Here is a 17,136-nt window from a genome sequence, read left to right as displayed (position 1 = left end):
CTCTAGGGTGTAATTTTAACACCTCAGGGTGTGGTCCTCTATTAACACCATTGGTGTCAGTTTTGACACCACAGTTTTTACAGTGTATAGGAGTGTGCATGAGTGTGTGTTTCTGCGTGTTCCTGCCTTCCCTTATATAAATTATTCGAAAAACACACAACCCCGGCAAAAAACATAACGCAATAAACAGCGACACTTTCCTTTTACTATTTAATATCGTATTTATTTTGAAAGTCATCCGTGGAACAAATTGAAAGTAATTAAACAATAAACCTAATATGGTTTTTTTTATAACTACAAATATTACAAGCATGTTAATGAAAGATCCTTTCACAAATATTTTGGTAGAATCAATATTGAGTAATGAATGTTCAAACATTTTATAGAATGACACTCAATTGAACTAAAAGGTAATAATATTAGGAAAGATTTATCGTAAAGGCGACTAAATACATGAAGTACAAAAAAATTTGATGAAACCCAAAACTGATGAAGAGTAGATGACAAAAACCAAACATAAAAAGCGTCACCAAGAAAGTAATCACATGAATATTTTAAGGAAAAAAAAGAAATAGTGTTTTTCTTACAAAAAAAAATCATTATCTTAATATCCTGATCTTGAGAATATATGTATTTGCTTTATAAGATTTGCGACCGAAATGGGTCAATTCAAACTCTTATTTTGAAAGGAAAACAAAAAGTAAATCATGTATGACAAAATCGACTAGACAGCGAAGCAGAATTAAATCAACTCATACAATAGGATACGCACACCGTCTTCTCTCTCACACACCCCATACACACGCGCGCGCGCAACTTCAAACATATACACACACACCCACGCACACTCTCTCTATCTTGATCATCCGCTTGTGCAAAAAATCCTTCATTTTGTCCTTATATTTATCACGTTTGTGAGTGCCAATTACCAACAATGTATTTGTTAAAGTATGTGCGTCACGACGTTTAGAGGGCGCTATACTAAAAGCGAACTGCTGAAGAAGACACAGTCAGGGCTATAACATTTAACAATTCTTTTTTTTATTATTGTTTACAATAACAATAAATCTGAAAATTTTGTCAATTGTAGATGGATGATGTCCAACAGAGCTGAATACACCCCTAAAAAATGGTATTTACATTCCAGCTCTTCTGAATCTAGCTACTCCAAAATATTTCTTTAAAACTAAATAATAAAAAAAAGATAAAAGACATATACATATAGCGCCATCTACATAGAAACAACGTATTCCGAGGCTAACTATTATATCTGATAAATACACTAATCATAATCATAATTAAAATTGATAGAAAAATTATGATATATCATTGCAAGGATAGCGGGATGGTTTGGAAAAAAGAGGTGACCATGAAAAAATAACACACGATTACCACCCCCCCCCCCCCCCCTCCGTTCCGCAGGCCCAAACATGAAGGATTTGTTTCTTATAAAGAAGCTGCAGCCAACTCACTTCGTTGGATAATGGGTTTTTAAAAAGATAATTACGCCCCGGATCATCAAATTTTCCGTACCAAAATATCACCAAGATGTTACACCCTCTAAAATCTCAAGTGTCGCACAAGCATATTCTATGAGCAAAATCTTATCGTATAAAAAATTACAAAAGCACCAAATCAGCTGCTCTGGGTTAAATTTCGTACAGTATCTTATAATCAATTGAATTGCATCAGTTTCATCAAAACATTTCTGTCCTAAGAACTAGTCAAACCTACATGTACTTGCAAACTTGCCCTAGTGACCAAGCACACGGGGCGTCATTTGGGTGACATATTAACATCAATGATTGGTCCTCTTGTGGCTTGCCTTCTACACGTGAGCATTAGTCAAACTAAACATTTTTATCGCTAACAATACTGAGTGGATTTATACTACTAATTCACTGACATGCTCCGAAGTGAAAGGAAAGGGCTTTGACTAAGCAAACTTGGCAAATTTTGGGTAGTATAGCTACTTATATATGCTTCTTACGAGAGCTGTGACATTTGACAGGCATTGTTTCATCAATCAAAGAGGCATGTATCTTTAAAATAGAAGAAAAAAATCAAAGGCCTGTATCCAATGTTTTTGATTACAGGGTTCGAACTGTTTTTTTCCTGTTTTCCTTTTCATCCTATATTTTCTTAATTTTGACAATTTGGGGGTTTCGTTCGACCCCCCCGTCCTGGCTACAGGTTTGACTTCAAACCGTAATGGAAAAAACAGACTTAATATTTATAACCCTTTCTCTTGCATGTTTTTGTTTTACTTATGTTTTTAACGGAAATAAATGAAATGAAATGAAGACAGAACGAAAAACGTCACATCATACCATTTGAACCGTCAGTCTGATGTTGCTATTTGGGGGGACAACTTTGTTTTGTTTATATAGATACATTACTATACCATTTTCCTTCTTTCACATTTTAAGAGACATGCATCGACGTTTGATAAAAGAATGCCTGCGATTATATAATTATGGTTTCTTGTTCATTTCGGCCATCAATCATCATGGCCACCCCCATCATCATGACTCGATCCACCTCCTCCACCTCCACCACCAACGCTGCCACTTTCACCGCCGCCACCACCACCACCATCGCTGTCTTTCGTTTCGGGGCTCCAATCTGAAGAAAATAAAATCAAAATCAATTAAATGAAATGATTTTAACCAAAGAAGATTTCATTTCCGAAGTGGGGTTCTTTAGTGACATATCAGTGATATATCAAACATAAAATCAGAAAAGTGTTATGAATAATAAAAAACTGCAGTGTATCTAAAATGGACAGCTAAAGGTATTATTTAGCCTGAACAGGCTAAAGAATTCTGTATTCTCTATTTTGATATTTTTTTACCAAATGGAAGCTTAGTTTCAAATAATTTCTCCACGATTTCACATCAGACGTTATGTAATAAGTTCACACGACATTCGGTATTTCAAGCAAAGTAGTATGATAAATTTTTTGTGTTCAGAAGCTAAAACTGACGATTTTTTTGTGTTGCTGTTGTCCAAAAAAAAACGAAAAAGGGGAAAATAAAAGTGAAGACTGATGAAATATGTTAGCTATTCCTCTTAACATTTTATCTGTGTTTTCGTTTTCAAACTATCAATCTTCTTTTTAGTTTTTTAGTAGAGCACACTTTCAATCTTTTAAAGGGAAAGTTCACCCTGCCAAATTTTTGTAAAAATGATATATAGATATTCGCGAAGGTTTTTAGAAAAAATCCACCAAAGAATAAACAAGTAATTAGAATTTCAATCGTTTGATTTGTGACGTCATATGCCAGCAGCATTTCTATATAGCAAGTGGTCCCCCAAAAAAGAAATGTCATTTTCTCAAAAAAGTGTAAAAAATCTATATCAATATAAAAATCATTTCACACCCGACCATGAACAGAAAACAAAAATAAGTCATCAGGAACCAATGAAAAATGAAATGAATGCATTTTATATCCCGTAACATATGAAGCACCTGCTCGTTTATGAGGCCACAAGTATAAAACTAAAAATTCTAAACTCTCTAAATCTTCAACGGGTTTTCCTCAAATCTTCGCCAGTACTTATTATCATATTTTTTGCTATTTTCTACAACAGACTTTTCTTCGGGGTGAACTTTCTCTTTAAGTTGAAATGAATACGCTTCTCATTTCACATATTTCCTTTATCGCTTAGTATTGTCATCAATACAACCAGAGGCGAAGAGAAGAGGAAAAACAAGGGAGGCTAAAAGGATTACAAGATTCAGATTTTCCTGCTGAAGGAAACGCATTGAACCACAGTGTAATCACAATGTGTTCGCTTTGTGTACCAAGCTGTGTCCACGGTGTGTACCAATGTGTTTCCAGTGTGTTCAGGATTAGTATCAGTGTGTCCTGTCGTGTGTTCACATTGTATTCATAGTGTATCCCCAAAGTGTGCTCACAGTTCATATCACAGTGTGTTCATAGATTATTTCGCAGTGTATTCAAAGTTTATCTCAAAGTGTGTTCACAGTTCGTACCACATTGTGTTCCGTGTATGTTCACAGTATAGAACACACTGTTGAATATATAAATTTGAGCATGGTGACAGTGTGGATCGCATTTTTACATAGTCTGTTCTGTGAATGTGAACACCCAAACTGCCGAGGTGTCTGTCCTTGAAGTGAAATGATCTTCTTACTGTAATAGATTTCATCGTTACAGAGAGAATCACATATTGGCATAGTTCAATATCTGAACACACTGTGGACATTCACAATGTGGAGGTGTCTACAGTGTGGAATTATTCTCACACTGTTAAATTTGAACATTTTGATAGTGTAAATCACATCTTCACATGTCCACTATGTAAACACCCAGTGACCACACTATGAACACACTGTGAATACACTACACACTATGAATACGTACCCTGAACACACTCTGAACACAATGTGAACACACTATGAACACACTCTGATCATACTGTGAACACACTACACACTATGAATGCGTACCCTGAACACACTCTGATCACACTGTGATCACACTGTGAACACACTCTGACCACACTATGAACACACTGTGAATACACTACACACTATGAATGCGTACCCTGAACACACTCTGATCACACTCTGATCACACTGTGAACACACTCTGATCACACTGTGAACACACTGTGAACACAATGTGAACACAATGTGAACACACTGTGAACACAATGTGAACACAATGTGAACACAATGTAAACACACTATGAACACACTATGAACACACTATGAACACACTGTGAACACAATGTGAACACAATGTGAACACACTGTGAACACAATGTGAACACAATGTAAACACACTATGAACACACTCTGAACACACTCTGATCACAATGTGAACACACCGTGGACACACTGTGAATACACTGATTGCACTTTGAACACACAATGAACACACTATAAACACACTGTGAACATGTTCACACCGTGTTTACTTTACAGTGTGCTCACAGTGAAGTGAAAATTGCGAGCACACTGTTAACACACTGTGAACGTACTGTGAACACGCTGGGGGTTATAGAATCTGTGTTGGTGTTTAAATCAACACCGACGTTTATTATTATATTATTATTATAAAGTCTTATTTATCCAGGGTAGCCTCATCAGTGACGTACACTGTTCTCCCAGAGGGCCCTGCTACATTTAAACACATACAAAAGGACAAAAGAAAGGACAACAAATTAGAATGATACAAACAGAATAAAGTTTAGCGAATTGTGTCTTAAAACCTGGAATAAGATCTTCGGTTTCTCCAATAAGATGAAATAAATGATTGCAAGGTTGCCGCCCTTCTTACTGTAGATAGAATATTATTCCACAGAATTGAACCGTGTTCTGAAATCCTTTTCTTTCCCTTCTCTGTTTTACACTTTTGTATTATGATCCCATTACTATAAGCATTTCTGGTACGATATGAGTGGGTGTTTGATAATTGGATAAACAAATCTGAAATATATTGTGGGCAACTAACATTAAGGGCATTGTAAACAAGTTTGATTATTTGGAATTTCCATCTCTCCTCTATTGAAACCCAGCCTAACTTCTGCAGCACCTGTACAGTTGGGGTCCTAGTATCAACTTGTAAGATAATTCGAGCCATTCTTTTTTGCTGTTTGACAATTGCGTCTTTTACATTCAAATTACAATTGGACCAAGACGTTTTCCAGTCTATCATTAAAGTCATGAAAGTGGAAAGGAGGTAGAGAACGTGAGTGTGGGTATTGGGGGGTAGCAGGGAATGGGGTAAAAAGTTTATTTGCTATACCTACTTTACATACCGTTCTTTTCATCTTCTGTCCTTTTCTCGCCTCTCTCGTCAACTTCGTCCACTACACCAAAGTTATCATCTATAGAATAAAAAAACATTATTTCATCATAGTGTATTCACGGTATCATATCATATTATACAGAGTGAGTCAGAAAGAATGTCCCACTTTTGTAAAGTTAAATTGTTTAAAATATGAATATTCAATCATTAGTTTCATGATATGTCTTGATAGAGGTATCCTCCAAGTACATTCAGGTAACTTTTTTCATTTGATCCCCTGCACGCATGACTGAACAGCGGACAATCTTTTGAAGACTGTCAGATCTCACTTGCGCCAAGTTACAGGGTGGGGAATAACACTCTTTTGAACAAAGACAGTCCGACAGACTGAAACACACACACATACAAACACGTACACCCACATACACACAAACACACGCACACACACATGCGCACGCACTGCCAGACCCACTCAAACATGCACACACAAGCACACACACACAGACACACAAGCACACAATTACTGCAAACGTCCGTGAATAAATTCATAGGCAAGTGCAACAAAAGCACAAACATAGCCAACAAAAGACATAACCAGCAAATTGGATTTATGTGCACTTGATGATGATGATGAAGATCAAGATCAAGATGATGACAATGAGGATGACGATGATGATATGATGGTGGTAGTGAATGTGTTTAGGGGAAAGATTGTCGGGAATTGCCACTTAATCATTCAGCGATCTTGCTAAAAATCAATGCTTAATCAGAAAAGAGAAAATTATGAACCAGTTATTACCATGTGTTGTTGTGTGTGTTTGTGTGTGTGAGCATGCCAGACTGTCTGTCTGACTGTCTTTGTCTAAAGCACTGTTTTATTCATCACCACGTAACCTGGCGCAAGTGAGATGTGACAGTCTTCTAAAGATTGTCCGATGTTCAGTCATGCGTGCACGGGATCAAATGAAAATGGTACCTGAATGTACTTGGAGGATACCTCTATCAAGACATATCATGAAACTAATGATTAAATATTCACATTTTAAACAATTCAACTTTACAAAAGTGGGACATTTTTATTCTGACTCACTCTGTAGTATATTACACTGTAAACATGCTGTTCAAAATTCTAGCTGGATGTTTAAGGCCCTATTGTATACTATAAACATTTAAAGAGGTTGTTAAGTTGGCCAAGAAAGATACATGGTGTACCATGAAACCTACTACACTATTGTTTATTTGTTTTAAGGAACTTTAAAAAGTGTTCACGATTGATTAATAGTTGTCGTGAGAGTGACGTGCTTCAGCAACGTGTTACTTTATTTCAATAGTATACTAATATCATATCATACATTATATTTTACTATATACCTTTTCCAGTTGTTGTCCTTGATTCGCCCGCTCTTCGTTCGTCATCTTCTTCCGTGGTCGCAGCTTGTTTAGCTTGCTTCGTGTATTTGTATTTTTTACCTCCCTTCGAAGCTAAATAATCATAGAGAAAGGGGAAAGGTATATTTTGATCTGGTTAGATACTCATAATATAACAATCATTTTCTCCTTTAAATTTCAAACTTTCAGTATATGATAAGAAGACCTGATTCAGTATTCTTCCAGTATTTGCGGTAAGGTAAGACATGAATGAAAGACATTGCATCGGGAGCTCGTTATCTTGATGAAAATAAATAATATTCTTGATATAAATGAGGTGATTCATAACAAGAAACTACAGACTGAAATTCAATGTTTGAATAGCCGTTCACATGATTAACATATCAAAATTAAAAAGAGAATATGGACATTGGGTCCGTTGAAAAAGCAGCTGCCATTAAATTAATTGCTATCTAGGGTAGGCATAAAAAAGACGATAATATGGATTACCAGTATGGAATAATATGAAAAAACGAAACAATTAACATGTTAGTATAACATAGAGAATCATAATACCGATGACAGGATAACCAATGAAAAAAAAATATACATACCTTCACGCTTCTTTACTCTGACGGCGTAGATGATGAAGATTACGATGATGACAAGGAATACGCACCCGATGACGATGCCCACGATCATACCTACACGAGAAATAGAGATGGAAGATTAGATTAGAGTCATGACCTTAAACAAATCTAATCCGAACAGGGACATAATATAGGGTCTGCAAGCACAGACTCGTATTTCCCACTTAACAAAACCATGTCTAGAGTTAACACTAGACACCAAACTCTCTGCCTGAGCCTCGGTACAAAGTAGTAGTCTAGGATAGTGTCACATATTGTGTTCGGAGTGTGTTTACAGTGTTTTCATAGTGTGTTCACACTGTGTTTATATTGTGTCCACGGTGTCTTCATAGTGTGTTCATACAGTGAGCATGCTCATATTGTAATCACAGTGTGTTTTCATAGTGAACATGTAAAGATGTGGTTGACACTATTGTAACGCTCAACGCAAGCAGTGTGAAGATAATTTCACACCTGGACACACCTACAGTGTTACTGTTAACAGCGTGTTCTCATTGTCGACCACGTGAAGATGTATTTCACTCTCGTAATTTACTCAAATTTAACAGTGTCTCACTGTGTATTAAAGTGTTCACGATGGGTTCATGTAACTGACTGCGTGAAACATGATTCACACAAAATGCTCAAATTTTACAGTGTGAAAGTCAATGTTGGACATATACACGGGACTAGCGGGATTTATGGTCTAAATATTTCTCCAAATAAATTGTGAAAACAGAAATTATGTACTTACCACGATTATATGGATGAAAGTCTAACGAGTGGCAGTTTTCCTGACATCTGGGCACAGACTGGAACCTCAAAAAAAACCCGAAAAGTTCTCTCCTTCTGCCCCCGTCTCGATCGGCCATTTTTGTTATGAATCGTAACAAAATGGCCGATCGAGACTGGGGTAGGAGAGAACTTTTCGGTTTTTTTTTTTTGAGGTTCCAGTCTGTGCCCAGATGTCAGGAAAACAGCCACTCGTTAGACTTTCATCCATATAATCGTGGTAGGTACATAATTTCTGTTTTCACAATTCATTTTGAGAAACATTTAGACCATAAATCCCGCTAGTCCCGTGAGTATGGTCAAATACACGGTAAGCCCCTGGGCTCCCGCCCGCTGCGGGCGGGAGCTCCCTGGGTTATGTTGGACACTATCTTCTCTATAGTAGGGATATACACTCCCCTTCACAAAATAGTAATTATGATATCGTTTTAGGTAAATCAATCATATTCTACAGACTGACTTCATTTGAAATTTTCAAAAGGGACAGATATCCAAATCATACGATTTTATCTTTTTTTTTTTTGGGGGGGGAATATATCCTCACCGAGATTACTTGAACCACCGTCGCCACCATCATCACCATCCGGGTCTCTCTTGGTGGGATTCACCCCATCCTCGTAGACCCGCACCAAAGCTCGTAGCGATTTCGTGCGCTCATCGCGAAGGGCTTCCCCGGTCACAGTGCAGACGTACGCGTCGTCTTGCGGACGAGCCTCGATCGTAACGTACGCACAGTAACACCCTTCATCACTAAGCTGCCAGTCGATGTTGATTGGATCGATGACGCCATGAGTCGAAGACCACGTGATCGTCACATTTGGGAAGAAATGCTGGACGGTGCATGTCAGGTTCGCCATAAATGTTTCGTTGAAGACGTCAATACGGCAGTCATCATCGACTTCGTTGTTCGTCGGACACTCTTTAATTACTGGCTCGCTAGCCTCTCCTAAACGTAAATAATACAATTCATAGAAAAGTTTTATTGCATTCTGTGTTACAAAGTGCGAAATATAGGTTTATAAATTACAATGTTTAACGCTTCAGGTCTAAGTCTGAGAGTAAAAAGTAATTTTATAATGTTATTTTTTAGAATAGATAGCGATAGAACAGACTTACGGTAAACTTTTACTTCCGATGATTCAAACTTTGCGGTACCTCCGCCGAAAGCGGCACACGTGTAATTTAGAGCATCTGAGATAGATATGTTATTAATTAACAAATCAAATTCCTGCCCGTCAACAGTCATATTGTATTTCCCGCCAGGTTTAGGCAATGTGACTTCACCATTTTCGGTCCAACTCGCTAGGGGATCCGTTCCGATACTCCACGTGACTTGTGGTGGGCTTCCCGTCACCTGACAAGAGAGGGAGGCAGACCCGTCATCCACCCAAAATGTCGCGCTCTCTGGAACTGTAACTTCCTGTCCATGACAGTCTGTTGAGATATGAAGCAAAAGGGAACAAAGTGATAACGATTAATCTACTCTGAAAATACATTGAATTCACCAAAACAAATGTTTCAGTGATTGTCGATAGTTCACATAAATCTCTAAACGAATTAAATCACCGGTCGTGTGGTCCAGTGGTTAGAGCATTGGGTCTCACAGGCCTAATTCATTCCCCACAGACTCATGTGTTAAATTGGCACTTTAAAAAATTCATTAAAAAATAAGGATGAAATTCGGGGGTCGAATGTTTACTACCAGTGGATAGGATTTATATCTAGCAATCCATATCTGACCAGAAAAGGGTCCCTCGACCGGCTCATTTTTAAAATAAATTGGCGTGTTTGAAGACACCGTCGGGGGAGCAGATTCATCAACTCAAACAGCAAAATAGCCGTAATCCTTCCGCCAGTCAAAATATAGTCCAAAATTGGTGATATTTCTTTCCAATTAGGGAAAAGGAAGTTCAGTAATTACCAAAAATAGAATCAGTGTTAGATGGACAATCATATGCATACACTTTGTCAATCAGCCATATCAAAATAAAAAAAAAATAGCAATGGGTTGGCTCGAATGAATATCTAGGGCCTGCCACTAGTGATTAGGCACGTGAGACCATTGTACTAATAATCGCAAGGTTGTGAATTCGAATCCCAACTCTGCCATTTTCTCCACTTTGATAAAAGGCCCGAGAGTGATATCTGTCATCTATAACGTCAGCCACTATGACTGATTAACATAGTCGTAAAATGTTTCAGGTAATTGGTTATATACCAGCTTGGCGTTTACCAGCAAAATGCTGTCCTGCCGAGTTCCTACGGGAGTTACCACAAACAGAAACAAATCATTTTTTTTCATATTAATATAGCATACAGTACATCCATTAACTCTATTCCTAATGGAGGGCCAAGTGTGTTCAAGTTGTGTTGTAAAAAGATACGTTGCATTAATGAATATAACTAAACAACTGTGGAATAAGCTTATATGCAAATCACATGATGCATTTAGTTTTTTCTGTTCTATCACTCACTCAAGGACAAAATATGAAAATCAGATTCCACTGGCATGTTTCCACTTTCGCTAACTATGTCAGATGATTGATTCAGAATTATCAGTTTTGCTTTTGCTTCACTGCACTGCTATCAATCTGTAATAATTACCTCCAATACGATAAATTGCCTAGTGAAACAATATATCAATTTTGGTACTGCACAAGATAAGTAAATTGCTCGGTCAAATCAGGTTTTTTTTTTCTTATAGACTTGAACATGGACTAGGTAAATTTAAAACCGAAAGGAAAGGGCGTGCGCGTCTGTTGATATGCGTGTGGATGTGTGTGTGTGTGGATGTGCGTGTGTGCGGATGTGTGAGGGTGTGTACGTGGGCCCGAGAGAGAGGGGAAAGAGAGAGAGAGAAGGGAAGAGAGAAAGAAAGTGAGACAGAGGTGGGGGAGAAAGAGAACCAATGAACCACCTTTTTTTCTTGATTCCAGCTCCACTGAAGACATGTGCGGAAATCCAGGGGGGGGGGAACAAGGGGGACTTGTCCCCACTACCTAAAATAGTAGGGGGACACAATATCAAATGTTCCCCCTACTATTTTTGTTTTTTATGACGGAGAAAAATACATCACTTCACAATTGAAAAATTACATGTATTTTGGACTAAATGACCTTACTTTTTTTGTGAAAACTTTTTTTACTTGTCAAATTTTGTTTTGGCTAGAATAACCTTTCATTTTGATGAATACCCATTTTTTTTCATTGCTTGTTAAATTTTTCACGCCCTGTTTCCCCCCTACCATTTTGGAGACAGATTTCCGCCCATGACTGAAGATCAAAGTACACCCATATATTACAACTATCGTAACAATCTCAATGATAAATGTTTAACATTTCTAAGAATTATGAATGATAGTACAGACTACTGATGCTCTTTAATATCAAACAATTAACTTCCAAGGGCGTAACACAGTATATACATTATATGCCTAATGGGTTATCTTGTCATTTAAATCTTATTTATGAGTTTCACCTTTCATGTTATTTGGTTATAATATTTCATTAATATTCCACTGGATGCTAGCTTTCACTTGGAGAAGACAATGTATAAGAGTGTATAAGATGTATAATATTCTGAGTAAAAAAATGTATAATGTTTTGAGTATGTGTTTATTTTTAAAAAATGTACTCAAATATACCTCCAATGGTTTGATATTACATAATAAATCTCAAAAGTGGGCTGTAGAAGTGTTATGAAATATACAATAATGTGCATAGTTTCGACGTGAGGATATTCTAATAAGGGGTCGAGATGACCAAAGGAAACGATGAATGTTCAGCAGATGTGATATACAGTTACACGATGCAGTAATTTCCTTTTGATGTTTTTTTTTCTTCATTATTCGTCCACCCATTTCTCCTCTCCTCTTTTTTCACCCGGCAGTCATCCCTGTCAACTCCTTATGAGGACGCCTCCTTTGTTTTTACTTGTTTTTACTTTGGTTTTACTTGAAAAATTGAATCGTTTTGAAATCGGGTCTTAACTTCCAGCAAAATGAAGTATGGCACTGTCTTTATCTGGATGCAGCTATTAAATGTATCTGTAATGATTTTGGTTCATTTTTCTCTACATGGTCAGCTAGCAGTATCATAATTTGTTTGCTGCAGAACGCATGTTTCCGAGCTCATTGTTATTGAGCGATTTGATTTGAATTTGATTTATTTTATTTAAACACGGTAAAAGCCCTCGATCAGCCAATGGCTGGTTTTCAGAGAGGCCGTGCAATATACAAACAAATACAAAGAATAACAAATCATAACAAAGTAAAATAAGTAAATAGCCTACGAAGACGTAGGCTATTTACGCATCCCCAATCGACCAATCAGCATGGTTCATTTAAAACAAAAATAATGTTGCTGGCTCCCCATACTAGATATAAATTCATTGAATAAGAATAAGCTCCTTTCGGACTATTTTTTTATGTGTACATAATGACTGGTGGAAGGATCATTTGCCCCTGTATTCACGGTATTGGCTATAGTGTGTATTTTCATATTATGCCTGAGGTCTTAAGGCCACCGCACACCTTACGACAGTTCGCGATCCGACTTTGGAACAAATCGCATTTTGCTCATTTTCTGAAAAAGTGAATGGAACACATCATTTTATTTGAGGTTAAAATTATTTGAAAGAATACTAATATAACCATTTTGAAAGATTACAAGCCTTTATTTTAGAGTAAAGGCCAAATTAGTTTCAAATCGTAGGCAATCGTACGACTGCTATGACGTCATTACGACTAGATATTAAATTCGCTTTAAGGATGATAGCACAGTCACAGATTTGAACACATGTATTCGTACGATGATTTAGAACACTACGTAGAAAGATATTCCAAGTCTCAATATTGGCACCAAATTTTACTATTTTTATTCTGTATTTAATTTTATTCTGAAATCGGGTCGCAGACCAATCGTAAGGTGTGCGGTCACCGTTATATTAGGGGCAAGATAGTCTGGATGAAATGATTAAGGATTGACAAACGAAATGCAGTTCACCAAACTTTCTTTTTATCTCGACTAATCAAGAAAACAAACAACATGTCATCACGTGAGAAACTGTAACCAATCACAAGAAGGCTGATATAGCATTCTATACGATTTAAAATAGAGAGCAAATAGAATTACATCGCCGTGGCAACAAAATATCAAGGCCTCTAATTATCATGCCACAACGGATACAACTATAAATACTGCATCTATCAGTCTACAGAAGTTATTGCTACTACTGATAGCAATATTACTTTCTATACTATTTCTTATACTACTACTACTACTACTACTACTACTACTACTGCTGCTGCTGCTGCTGCTGCTGCTGCTGCTGCTGCTACTACTACTACTACTACTGTAACTACTACAACAACTACTACAATGCTAAAAGTTATTGCTACTACTGATAGCAATATTACTTTCTATACTATTTCTTATACTACTACTACTACTGCTGCTTCTGCTGCTGCTACTACTACTACTACTGTAACTACTACAACAACTACTACAATGCTACTTCTACTACAGCTGCTACTACTTGCTACTACTAGTACTTCTAATACTACTACTACTACTAGAACTACATGTGAGAATAAATGAAGCTTTTATTGCTAATAATTATGATAATATAATTATATCAACAACTATAAAAGATACAAACTACAAAGATAAAAGTTAAAGAATAAAGAGAAGACAGCGAAAAGTTGGTAAAGCATGGTGCGGTAAAGGGAAAGGACGATTTTGATGAAAAATCTGGGAAGTAGAATGAGAGCAAGAGATTAACATAATTGAGAAAAAATAAAAGGTAAACATGGGGAAACTAGCGAATGAAGAGGCAGAAAAAATGAATTAATGACAGGGGCAGATAAAGAAATGACAGATATATGACAGCATCCTTAATCACCTTGAGAAAGCAAAATGGGCAACAAACTGACAAGTTGGCATAATGAAAGATCAAGGGGGATAAGAAGCAAATTGGATTTATGAATATATTTATGATTTCCATGATCTAAATAACGTATGGTCAGCTTTTACAATACGGAGTTTTCGTTTTAACTATGGAGAAACTTGCTACAGCGCATCGACTCCTTTGAAAATGCAATTAAAATCATGGAGACCTGAGAGGCTGTTTTCGAAAGTTGGTCGACCGGGATAGCTTCGGGATCTCTTGACTCTGGACAAAAGACACATTTGTAATTGTTCGTCCGGTGCAAATCTTCGGATGATAGCTCTCTATTGAGAATTTAATTGCATTTTATAAAGAATTGGTGAGTTGTAGAGAATGTCCCCGTAGAAAACGCGAAAACTCCCTAATATCTGTACGTCAATGGCAGTATTAATCACGCTGATGGTAAAACCACAAAAAATCTTAAAATGTAAGCCTCTCATTTCACAAGACGTTCAAAGTAAGATATCTCCAAAAGTGACGTTATAGTCCATTCAAGAAGAATAGCGAGGCTACCTGATCTAAATTTATATGTAAAATGGACAGTGCGTAATCCATCTTCAATTCCCAGATGGAATCATAAAAATGCTCCTATCGAGAGAAAAAATCTAGCTGAATTTAAGGAGGACTTTGGAGATAGATGTGTACCAACACCATATAGATGTCAGAGTACTGATCTGACATAATTTCCTAATTCATCTCTATGCCAACATCTATCTCTTACTTCATCATCAGGGATAATGTAAAAAAAGATTATTTTAACTCACCTTCAAATGAAATCCAGCTCACTAGAAGGATAAAGATGGCTTTCTTCCAAATATTATCCATCTTCGGGGAGATGACGTTTGCCCTAATCCAGAACTATCTCAAAAATTTTCAAACTCGCTGGAAACTGTGTCCGGATCTTCCGCCCAACTTAGTCTGGCGCAGACGTGCGTGCCCGTTCAGCCCTTTTCAATGGCGGCAAAAAAATAAGCGTTTGGTTTGGATTCAAAGTCCAATAACAGGTCTAGCTTCTTTCGCTTTTGTCCTCGCCCACCCTGAGTTCAAGTACAAGCATGATGGGTAAATTAAACACCATACCGTTTACATTTCATGTGCAATACACATAGGCAGTCTGATAAACTCATTCTATTGCAATGTGTCATGAATTATATAGTTTCATTTCTGCAGTCTTAAGCTATAGGCTAAGACTGCGATGGGTGGGGACATAGATATTCCATCAGAAACTATTTGCCAATCTCATACAATTCTTAACCATTCTTTTATTTACTGAAATATATGTTTTTATGATCCACAAGGTCATAACAACAAACATTTTTGTTCATTTAATTTTTATAAATGCAATTTTAACATTCTGGCAGGCGTACCTAAACTTTTTGTGCTGTTAAAGTCATTTTGTATTAACAAGAGAGAACTTCTAGCGCGTGGAAGGGGAATCTATAACTTATCAGTTTTGTTTCATGAATCCTGTGGTAGAATCAACTGTTTACAGGAATATTACCATCATGTATCACAAACTAGCTATCAGTCGGCATGGTAAGGCCGATACTGAGTGGGGTTTCTCACTACGATGCATTTGGAATTCAAGAAAACAATAAATCAATGCATTGAAAACGTGCATTAAATGACAATGAAAAGTTGGAAGGTCTTTGTCGAAAATTAGTGAACCGGAAGAGCATTTCCGTAATAAGTTTCGGAGCTGATGAAAAATTGCCAATATGTCGTTCCTCCTGAGTCTGGGACAAACGACTGCTCTTTCGATTCACTGATTTTCGACCAAAAGACATCTTGGTTTTTCATTGCCATGAAGGGCATTTAACAATACATTTATCTGTTCTTGTATCCGCTCTACGTCGCGATGCAAAAACTCGATACCAAAACTGAAAAAAGACCCCTAAAACTCATGTCCAGAATCAGCTGCCAAGATTAGGAAGTTTATACAACGCGACGCAGAATGGATCCAAGAACATGACACTGTATTGCCAAATGTCCTTCCTAATAACGACAAAAAAGTCTTTGTCGAAAACTGTAGTTTCGTCCTTGACTTTGGTCAAGCGACAAATTTGCAATTTTTCTTCAGCTCCGACATGTCCGAAACTTAGGATAAACTGCTCTTCCGGATCATTAATTTTCGACAAAGGCCTCCCAGCTGTTCATTGTCTCTTGACGGACATTTTCATATTACTGTGTTCTTGAAATTGTCCTTTGTCGCGTTCGAAAATTCATCAATTGAGACAAGATCCGAGACACAATTTCACTTCCTTGTTAAATATTGATTTATTAGAGACCTTTACATGTCTTAAAACACGTAGTCTGCGCCCTGGACGGTTTTTAATGATTGGACAAACCATTGGCATGTATCTAGACCACGGATCTAGACCCGCGTGCACATACATAACCAACACACACGACGCACTCCAATGATTCACTTTTGGACAGTGATTCACCTAACCCACTGATTCACTTTCCCCAAAGGCGTGTGTGTGTGGAGATGCCGTGGCCGAGTGGTCTAAGGCGCCTAGCAATACATGGAAAGTCCGGGGTTCGATCCCCGGCCGTGGCAGCTATGCCCATGAGCAAGGCATTTAATCTATAATGCTCTTTTATCCTGCTTTCAA

At 37.2% G+C, this 17,136-nt stretch overlaps 1 protein-coding gene across 2 annotated transcripts; it reads right to left on the bottom strand.

Moving 5' to 3' along the window:
• Positions 1-995: 995 nt before the first annotated feature.
• On the bottom strand, positions 996-15,474 carry LOC121420537. Of its 2 annotated transcripts, none has more exons than XM_041615210.1 (7): positions 15,283-15,474; positions 9,689-10,006; positions 9,117-9,518; positions 7,766-7,855; positions 7,155-7,265; positions 5,794-5,862; positions 996-2,625 (listed from the first exon to the last, which is right to left on the bottom strand). In XM_041615210.1, the coding sequence occupies exons 1-7, from the start codon at positions 15,341-15,343 to the stop codon at positions 2,501-2,503; spliced, it is 1,176 nt and encodes a 391-aa protein (XP_041471144.1). In that variant the 5' UTR covers positions 15,344-15,474; the 3' UTR covers positions 996-2,500. The 2 variants fall into 2 exon arrangements, with proteins under 2 accessions (XP_041471144.1, XP_041471145.1); XM_041615211.1 differs by having other exon boundaries at positions 2,538-2,625; positions 5,785-5,862; positions 15,283-15,473.
• Positions 15,475-17,136: the final 1,662 nt, after the last annotated feature.

The sequence above is a fragment of the Lytechinus variegatus genome, chromosome 8 (genome assembly GCF_018143015.1).
Source record: "Lytechinus variegatus isolate NC3 chromosome 8, Lvar_3.0, whole genome shotgun sequence".
NCBI classification, from domain to species: Eukaryota; Metazoa; Echinodermata; class Echinoidea; order Temnopleuroida; family Toxopneustidae; genus Lytechinus; species Lytechinus variegatus.
This window is presented reverse-complemented; position numbering and strand designations above follow the sequence as displayed.

What these genes read in the sequence shown, in the direction of transcription:
- LOC121420537 (XM_041615210.1), bottom strand. Translation starts at nt 15,343, where the DNA reads ATGGATAATATTTGGAAGAAAGCCATCTTTATCCTTCTAGTGAGCTGG. An exon ending in ATCGGAAGTAAAAGTTTACC is followed by an intron (nt 9,519 to 9,688) that starts GTAAGTCTGTTC and finishes ATTTACGTTTAG; the next exon opens with GAGAGGCTAGCGAGCCAGTA. An exon ending in CGGTGGTTCAAGTAATCTCG is followed by an intron (nt 7,856 to 9,116) that starts GTGAGGATATAT and finishes TTTCTCGTGTAG; the next exon opens with GTATGATCGTGGGCATCGTC.